Source organism: Oncorhynchus gorbuscha, linkage group LG25, assembly GCF_021184085.1.
Source record: "Oncorhynchus gorbuscha isolate QuinsamMale2020 ecotype Even-year linkage group LG25, OgorEven_v1.0, whole genome shotgun sequence".
In the NCBI taxonomy this organism is placed as follows: domain Eukaryota; kingdom Metazoa; phylum Chordata; class Actinopteri; order Salmoniformes; family Salmonidae; genus Oncorhynchus; species Oncorhynchus gorbuscha.
The window spans coordinates 35,895,685-35,905,517 of record NC_060197.1 but is presented as its reverse complement, the minus strand read 5'-3'; the positions used below and the strand labels follow the sequence as shown (position 1 = coordinate 35,905,517).

At 45.4% G+C, this 9,833-nt stretch overlaps 1 protein-coding gene across 1 annotated transcript; it reads right to left on the bottom strand.

Annotated features, from left to right (window-relative positions):
• Positions 1 to 80: 80 nt before the first annotated feature.
• spata6l (spermatogenesis associated 6-like) lies at positions 81 to 9,699 on the bottom strand. Its single transcript, XM_046328807.1, has 12 exons — positions 9,195 to 9,699; positions 8,581 to 8,718; positions 8,219 to 8,267; positions 7,896 to 7,937; positions 7,292 to 7,416; positions 6,955 to 7,050; positions 6,582 to 6,704; positions 4,921 to 5,016; positions 2,765 to 3,018; positions 2,531 to 2,624; positions 1,750 to 1,848; positions 81 to 1,473 (listed from the first exon to the last, which is right to left on the bottom strand). Exons 1-11 carry the CDS (start codon positions 9,240 to 9,242, stop codon positions 1,777 to 1,779), a joined length of 1,137 nt encoding a protein of 378 aa, XP_046184763.1. The 5' UTR covers positions 9,243 to 9,699; the 3' UTR covers positions 81 to 1,473; positions 1,750 to 1,776.
• Between the last annotated feature and the right edge of the window lie 134 nt (positions 9,700 to 9,833).

The following is a 9,833-nucleotide window of genomic DNA, read 5'->3' as shown; positions in this document are numbered from 1 at the left end:
GACTTGCCTTGTTAAATAAAGGCTAAACTTGAGAGAGATGAGCCTTAATAAATAAAAAAATTCATCCCTTGAGGCATGGGATTATTGAAACTGCCTCTTCATTTTACAGCGCATTGCAATCTGACCTCTACGACTTGTTTTTGTTCTATAACAGAGGCATACGGGCCTAATTTGAGGTAGTAGACAACGTTCTTATAGAACATCTCTCAAGTTGGTGAGTTATTGAGTATAGGAAAGCAAGTCAAGGGCGACGTAACTAACATTTTATTGATCAGATGTGGCTCAAAATAAAGCTTGTGAATCCGGTTCTTCTGTACATTTCAAAAGCACGTTATGATGAGATCAACAATCAATGGCTAAAGTGTGTACAGTTCACATGACTTCAGTATATGAATCAACATGTACTAGATGTAAGCTAATAAAGAAAAATCTAACTTGGGCGTTTCTCTTTTTGAGTGGTTTTGGAAATGGTTGAGAATGCGGAATTAGAGTTGTGGACATTACTGCTTTCATTTACTTGTTTCTTCCTGTCCAGCATCTGACCATTGGATGTGCATCCTTTGGTTACTGTACAACCTTGTTTTTATCTACAAGAACGACTTAGCAAACCATTTGAAATACTGCAGTCACTATATTATACCACAGGTTGCGGCTTTGGATCCTCTAGACTAGCTATAGAACGTTCATAGCTTAGAAAGGCACAGTGATGGAACAGAATGTTCCTGAAGCAGGCAGTCAGTGCAGTAATATATAATCACCTAACCAGCTATTTCCCCTGAGTGATGTTAGAGTACTATCGACCTACCCATAATTCCCCTTTAATGTCTTTCCACCGACGCACCCGAGGACTCCAAAGTCAGCCCGTTTGCTGGCTAGAGGCCAGAGGCTCATTCAGGAAGGTGCGACATGACAACGTTCAGATAGATATACATTGTGTCGAGCAGATATTCTTCTTTGTCATGGAGAATAGGCAACCCAGTACGCTCTACACGTTACAGTTCTATCTGCAGGTTTCACTCCTGAACACACCCAAGAGTAACAATATGATGTTACTGTACCGTAGCTTATATTTTCAAATACTGTACATTCAATATAGGGTGAGAAATTCATTATTTTTGTTAGATAACACAAAACTATTTATTCACACAAAATGACCATGTCCACAGAACACGACAATAATGACATACATTTCTATGGTTTCTGCCTCAATTCAATACCATAAATAAACATACAAAATGACTAATAACATTAGCGTTAATATAATGAGATGCTTTGAATTCTGGTCAATCACTTCTCTTCAATAGCCACCGTATGTATGCCTTAATACTTAATTTCAGCTAACCGTAACACACACACAGAGTGAATTATGACATCATTATCATATGAAATCAATGCCAAAATGAACCGGACACTTTGGCTTCTTCACTGGTTGTATAGAAGATAAAGCTTCAAGTTGTTGAGTGAACGGCACCCCTGGAAATAAGGCAGGTAAATCCAATCAAAATCCCCGGAACGTCAACTTTGATTGAAATATTTCTAGACGGGCCTTCTACTGTCATTCAGTACAGAAATGTAAAGGTATTCAAATATTGATCAATACCAATGCAGATCAAGACCGGGGATCCTACTGTGTTATCATAATTGTGATACACTACTATCATGGTAATTCATGTTCGGAAGAAGAAGAGATTTGTTTGAATACAGTGTGACACGCCAGTGCAGCTAGGCTATCTGACTATTCCCTCTTACCTTCCCAGGCCGTTCCCCACTGACTCCCTAGGGTGGGCATCGGTTAGGGGAGATGGACCTCCGGGCTAGGACCTCGTCTATCTCGGAGTCTGTGGCCCCCTGAGGACCAACCAATACATTAGCACTGAGTTCTCACACATACACATCACTAGCTTAATCCCAGTTGGTTTATGATACAGTAACTTGTCATTGACATTAAAAAACAGACCTGTCTTACTACATCACACTATAGCCAAAGAGAAAGGAGAGAGAGAGAGAGAGAGAGGAGGGTCAGGGGGAGAGGGAGCAATGTAGTCTGCATATGACTTTCTGTCATTCTGCTGGAGCTCCAGTTCCCTATGGACCGATTCTGCATTTCTATCTGGTCTATTCTCCCATCTACGGCAGCCAGACACGTCACAAAACTTTTAGGGAATTGCTAATACTAAAATTATTTTGGAATGAGGGTGATGTGAGCCGAGGATGAGGCAAGTCAAAACATTAGCTTCCAAACAAAGTGTAGGGATCAGGCATGACTGCAGCCCTGGGTTCAAATACTAGGCTCTACTTTTAGCTTTTGTTCTAGTCTGTCTGGAGTGGCAGCTGGGCGGGGTTGGCCATTTTACAACTATTTCTATTGCTTCCATTGTGCCAGGAAAGCTCAATGAAGCTGACAGGAAACGGCAGTAACTGGTCAATTTAAGTTACTGTTCAATCGTGTCAAGGTTAAATCGCTGTTGTGATTGCTGTTATGATTTCCAACGCACCCACTGCAGATGAACGCGACATGTGTCTTACTCACATGGGCGAGTCTGTGCACCGCTCTAGGGGTGGTAAGGAGTCCTCGGACGCGGTGTTGGACCTCCTCCCACATGCCCTGGGAGCTGGGGCGTGACCTGTCCATAGAGATAAGAGACAAGGATCAGGACAGGTTCAGGCCTGAACCAACTGAGATGGAGGACATTTGTCAATGGCATTACGCTCCTTATAGGAGCCAAGATCTTACATCAAAATCATTCATGTAAGCTCGACATACCCATTTTGTCTCGAGCTTTCCCTGTAGGAGTGCCAAAGCATGGAATGGCTGGGTGTAGCGGTGGAGGATCTCCCTATGTTAACCAGGGAACACCGTTGGCTTGGACCTGGTGGGTAGTCCAGGAGATTGTCTGTGTCAGAGGACAGGGACTGTGGGAGACGAGGAGAGGAGTCGTTTGTCAGGGTGGGTCTGGCCATGACAGGGGAGAGGTGGGGTGTAGGGGAGTGTCCAGTCCCAAGCCAGGGGTCGCTTTTCTAAGGACAGGAGAAGAGTAGAGCAAAGCAGGGGGTATAAAAACAGCAGTAAAATACAATAAAAACTATTTGATTCAGTTGGGAGTCCAAAGCCTGAAATTATCCTATCATTTTCCAAACGGAATGAATGGTTGATTTTATTTAGAGCAAGTGTCCAAAGGTGGATGGATTGATGAGATGAGTTCAATGTCCTATTTCCTTCATCAACAAAGTTGCACCACTGAATGTGAATGTCATCATCTCAATGATGTTATGCCCAGTACAGGGAATCATTACCACATGACTGGGTAGGGTCGAGGATAAAACCACACCTGGGAATATTATTCAGTTCAAATAACAGAGTGCTGTTCTCTGCCAACTGCTGTCTATAATGCCATACATTAATACACACACACACATACACTCATGGGCATTCACACACTGCAGCTGGACTTCCTGACGGGCCACCCCCAGGTGGTAAGGTAACAACACATCCGCCACGCTGATCCTGGGGCGGCAGGGTAGCCTAGTGGTTAGAGCGTTGGACTAGTAACCGGAAGGTTGCAAGTTCAAATCCCCGAGCTGACAAGGTTCTGCCCCTGAACAGGCAGTTAATCCACTGTTCCTTGTTCTTAACTGACTTGCCTAATTAAATAAAGGTAAAAAAAATAATAACTCAACTCAGGGGTGCGTGCTTAGTCCCCTCCTGTACTCCCTGTTCACTCACGACTCCAACGCCATCATTAAGTTTGCCGATGACACAATAGTGGTAGGCCTGATCAATGACAAGACAGCCTATATGGAGGAGGTCAGAGACCTGGCCGTGTGGTGCCAGGACAACAACCTCTCCCTCAACGCGATCAAGACAAAGGAGATGATTGTGGACCGAGCATGCACCCATTCTCATTGACAGGCTGTAGTGGAACAGGTTGAGTCGTGAATCGGGCACGACAAAACCTATTCCTGAAAAGATTTGGCATGGATCCTCAAAAGGTTCTACAGCTGCACCATCGCGAGCATCCTGACTGGTTGCATCACTGCCTGGTATGGCAACTACTCAGCCTCCAAGGCACTACAGAGAGTAGTGTGTACGGCCCAATACATCACCGGGGCCAAGCTTCCTGCCATCCAGGACCTCTGTACCAGGCGGTGTCAGAGAAAAGCCCTAAAAAGTGTCAAAGACTGCAGCCATTCTATTCATAGACTGTTCTCTCTGCTACTGCACGGAAAGTGGTACCGGAGAGCCAAGTCGAGGTCCAACAGGCTTCTAAACAGCTTCTACCCCCAAGCCATAAGTCTCCTGAACATCTAGTCAAATGGCTACCCAGACTATTTACTTTGCCCCCCTCTTTTACACCGCTGCCACTCTATGTTGTCATCTATGCATAGTAACTTTAATAACTCTACCTATATGTACATATTACCTCAACTAACCGGTGGACCCGCACATTGACTCTGTACCGGTACCCCCCCTGTATATAGTCTCGCTACTGTTATTTTACTGCTGCTCTTTAATTACTTGTCACTTTGATTTCTTATTCTTATCCCTATTTTTTTTAAACTGCACTGTTGGTTAGGAGCTAGAAAGTAAGCATTTCACTTAAAGGTCTACATCTGTTATATTCGGGGCATGTGACTAATACAATTTGATTTGACACACACACACACACACACACACACACACACACACACACACACACACACACACACACACACACACACACACACACACACACACACACACACACACACACACACACACACACACACACACACACACACACACACACACACACACACACACACACACACACACACAACTATGTATGAACTTGTTGCTAACTCGCTGTCATGACATAGCAGATGTCATACTGTCATTTGTCACCATGACAGCTCACACCACTAGATGTAAAATATACTTACATGACGGGGTAAAAACTCCTCATCTATATCCCAGCTGGAACCCAAACTGAGCTGTGCCAGCCGCCCCATGTTTCCATGACAACTGTCCATCTGGCTACGTCCCTTCCGTCTTCAAGAGAGCGAGAGTTGCACCCCTTCTGAAAAAACCTACACTCGATCCCTCCGATGTCAACAATTACAGACCAGTATCCCTTCTTTCTTTTCTCTCCAAAACTCTTGAACGTGCCGTCCTTGGCCAGCTCTCCCGCTATCTCTCTCTGAATGACCTTCTTGATCCAAATCAGTCAGGTTTCAAGACTAGTCATTCAACTGAGACTGCTCTCCTCTGTATCACGGAGGCGCTCCGCACTGCTAAAGCTAACTCTCTCTCCTCTGCTCTCATCCTTCTAGATCTATCGGCTGCCTTCGATACTGTGAACCATCAGATCCTCCTCTCCACCCTCTCCGAGTTGGGCATCTCCGGCGCGGCCCACGCTTGGATTGCGTCCTACCTGACAGGTCGCTCCTACCAGGTGGCGTGGCGAGAATCTGTCTCCTCACCACGCGCTCTCACCACTGGTGTCCCCCAGGGCTCTGTTCTTGGCCCTCTCCTATTCTCGCTATACACCAAGTCACTTGGCTCTGTCATAACCTCACATGGTCTCTCTTATCATTGCTATGCAGACGACACACAATTAATCTTCTCCTTTCCCCCTTCTGATGACCAGGTGGCGAATCGCATCTCTGCATGTCTGGCAGACATATCAGTGTGGATGACGGATCACCACCTCAAGCTGAACCTCGGCAAGACGGAGCTGCTCTTCCTCCCGGGGAAGGACTGCCCGTTCCATGATCTCGCCATCACGGTTGACAACTCCATTGTGTCCTCCTCCCAGAGCGCCAAGAACCTTGGCGTGATCCTGGACAACACCCTGTCGTTCTCAACTAACATCAAGGCGGTGGCCCGTTCCTGTAGGTTCATGCTCTACAACATCCGCAGAGTACGACCCTGCCTCACACAGGAAGCGGCGCAGGTCCTAATCCAGGCACTTGTCATCTCCCGTCTGGATTACTGCAACTCGCTGTTGGCTGGGCTCCCTGCCTGTGCCATTAAACCCCTTCAACTCATCCAGAACGCCGCAGCCCGTCTGGTGTTCAACCTTCCCAAGTTCTCTCACGTCACCCCGCTCCTCCGTTCTCTCCACTGGCTTCCAGTTGAAGCTCGCATCCGCTACAAGACCATGGTGCTTGCCTACGGAGCTGTGAGGGGAACGGCACCTCAGTACCTCCAGGCTCTGATCAGGCCCTACACCCAAACAAGGGCACTGCGTTCATCCACCTCTGGCCTGCTCGCCTCCCTACCACTGAGGAAGTACAGCTCCCGCTCAGCCCAGTCAAAACTGTTCGCTGCCCTGGCCCGCCAATGGTGGAACAAACTCCCTCACGACGCCAGGACAGCGGAGTCAATCACCACCTTCCGGAGACACCTGAAACCCCACCTCTTTAAGGAATACCTAGGATAGGTTAAGTAATCCCTCTCACCCCACCCCCCCTAAGTTTTAGATGCACTATTGTTAAGTGACTGTCCCACTGGATGTCATAAGGTGATTGCACCAATTTGTAAGTCGCTCTGGATAAGAGCGTCTGCTAAATGACTTAAATGTATGTAAATGTAAATGGCTGGCTTTGCACGGAGAGAGGGAGCGTGATCTGGGCATCACTGGTGCCCGCCAGGCACCGTCCCAATCTCCTCTCCGGTGTACCTTTCGGGACCTTTTAGTGCGTTTCTTTGGCACCACTGTCCTCTGTGATCGAATGAGCAAAGTATTATTCCATATGCTCAGTGTTTCTCAATCTTGGCCCTTGGTCCAATGGGAATAAGTGGTTGAAAATAAGTCCTGCACATTGGCCTACAATGGGTTAGCCTGGTCCCATATCATGGTGACCATAGGAGTTACGAAAGCACAAAAAGATCTGGGAACAGGCTAATAGAGAAATGTTAACATTAAGTGGAAGTCTATGGAGAGTGCTAATGACGTAACCTGAAAGCATTACCATTGGAGACCTGAGATGGGTGCTGTTGACCTCTGCGTTCGCAGAGCACTCACTGATGGTTGTTCTGGTGAAGAACTCTAACCTTGGAGCAATGCCCTGGGAAAGATGAGAGCGAATGGATCATTTGAATGGATACTGGCCCAATTCACTAGTTTGAAGAGCAGTTTAATGCATCAACGTAAATTGTATCCTCTCTGTGCAGGTACGCTGCCTCTGTATTGTCCTAATCGGACCTATCAATCAGTGTCTAGTGAACCATCGCCGTCTCATACATCTCACTGAAACAGGACTACAGCCTGGTTCTCCATAGTGATGGTGTAAGCTCTCTCCTACTTACAGGGAAGCTAATGGAGCGTGTCATGAGAACCTCTCTGTCCACTCCAGAGAAGGATGGAACCAATTTTGGCTCTGGAAATAGGAAGCGTCTGGCATCTTCCTCAAAGCAGGCCAGGGCCTCCCCCACTGCAGCAAAGCACACAGAGGTCAATCACCGCAGTCCTGTGTGGCTCAGTTAGTTAGTAAGAACACACCGCAAAGATCATGGGGTAATTTCTTGCAGGGGTCACGTATACTAAAATGTATGCGCCCAATGTACTGCAAGTTGTTTTGGATAAAAAGCAGCTGCTACATGGCATATTATGATATGATCTACTTGCTTATGGTGTATTAGGCCAGTGCTTCCCAACTCCGGTCCTGTAGTACCCCGAACCGCACACATTTTTGTTGTAGCCCCAGACAAAAAACACCTGAATTAACTCATTGAGGGCCTGATGATTAGTTGACAAATTAACCGTTTCTTCTTCTTCTGGGGCCTCCATAAACATGTGTACTGTTGGGGGTACACCACTGTATTAGACTGCGTCTGTATCATGTTAAAGTTAAACACTTAGCTTACAAATTTTGATCAAAGTAATTTCTAAACATTTTGAAGATTACTGCACCTGGGGGGATCAACTGTACCAATTCAACTTTGACCGTTTCATCTGGGGGGAAAAATAAGCAAACACACAGTCGTTGAATATGAGCATACAACATTGTAGTAGCAAATTAATCAAATAGGCCAAAAGCAGTGGAGGCTGGTGGAAGGAGCTATAGGAGGGCGGGCTCATCGTAATGGCTGGAATGAAATTAATGGAAGAGTCAAACGTGGTTTCTGTTTGATACTGTTCCATTTATTCCATTCCAGCCATTACAATCAGCCCATCTTCCTATAGCTCCCCCCACCAGCCTCCACTGGCCAACAGGTATATCAAATATAACATACATTCCAGCATCTCTGCAACATCTCCTGGGTCAACAGCATAGTGGAACACCTGGATGTGAACAGAAACTGAACAAATCTCATTTAGAAAATCTTGTTCATGCCCATTTTGAATTGATCTGTTACTAGTTTATAGAACCGCTGCATGGTGTCAACCTCCTGGCATCCAAGAGAGCTACAGGGAATTTAGGCTTTTGTTCCAGCCCTGCTCTAAGTCAACAAATCATGCCCCCAGATGAAAAGCTGATTAGTTTATACTGTGCTGGGGTAGAACAAAAATCTGCACTCCTGATAGCTCGTCAGGAGAGGGGTTAGGCCATACTTGGTTTGGAATCACCAGGAAGAGACGCGTCACATTAACCCACTTTCTCAAATCGCATCTTCTCTCGAAACAGGAGAGGGAAGACAGGGGGGAGACACACAGACTTGCGGTATTGGCTCATGAAGCACACACTGAGGTAGATGTCATCCTTGGCTGACAAATGCACACCAGGGCATGATACCTGAAATGTAATGAATAAATGGTTATGGTGTCATGAACACCGGCTTTGCAGATACACGTTCACCATGTTTAATGTAGCGATTGAATAGCAAGATCCAAATTGGGGCTTGAACCAACAATTCTCCGATGATGACCATCTGTGGTGCCATAAAAGCTCTGGCCCCATAGCATAGGCAGTAGTATCAATACACTCAAGGCTACATAATAACTGCAAATCAAAATTATGTAGCCTGGCAAAATCAAACAGTGGGTGAATCCCACAAATATATCACCGAATGTCATTACTGTTATGTATAGATCTTGCATGAAAGCTTACAAACGAAAGTTAGCTAGTTAAGCATGTGTTTGAACAAAGAGACAGTTGAGTTAAGTCTCAAGACAGCCAATTTATATGCACCACTGTACACGACGCTCCACAAGTAAACTACTACCTGGGAAGCAGGTCGCTAGCTGGTTGCATTAACAAAAATATCTTACCGCTCTAAACTGTAAGTCAACTACCACTTTCATTGCTTTCCGAGACATTAATTTCAACCGTTTGATGGTGACGCTATTCGTTTGATGCTAGCTAGCTATTAATTTAGCAGCACAGGTCAGCGTCATGTGTTTCCATGGCGTCGGAAACTTCCGGTTTCAACCAAATTATTTTAGGTGCATTATCTTTCCTTGGCCACAAGAGGGTAGTAGGCACTACTGTATACTACTAGAGCAGTGATTCTCCTGTAGAATGACCAAATATTTTATTTTAACTCTTTTTTACATTGGGATTTTTTTTTTGCCCATTTATTTTAACCATTATTTTACATTACATTATTTTTTTTTAGACCAGAGGAAAGAGTGCCTCCTACTGGCCCTCCAACACCACTTCCAGCAGCATCTGGTCTCCCATCCAGGGACTGACCTGTGTAACAATAGTCATTTTTACATATGGAGAATAATTTTATTCCAGTAATACCAGTATGCTTTGTAAGTATATATTTTTTTACATTTTAATGAAACAAGGCTTGCTGCAGAGCATCAAGAATAGGTCTGAAGGTAGAACATAGAACACATAGAACTGCAGATATGTACGACTTGTTCACTTAATATAAGCACTCCAAGTAAAATATCTTCCAT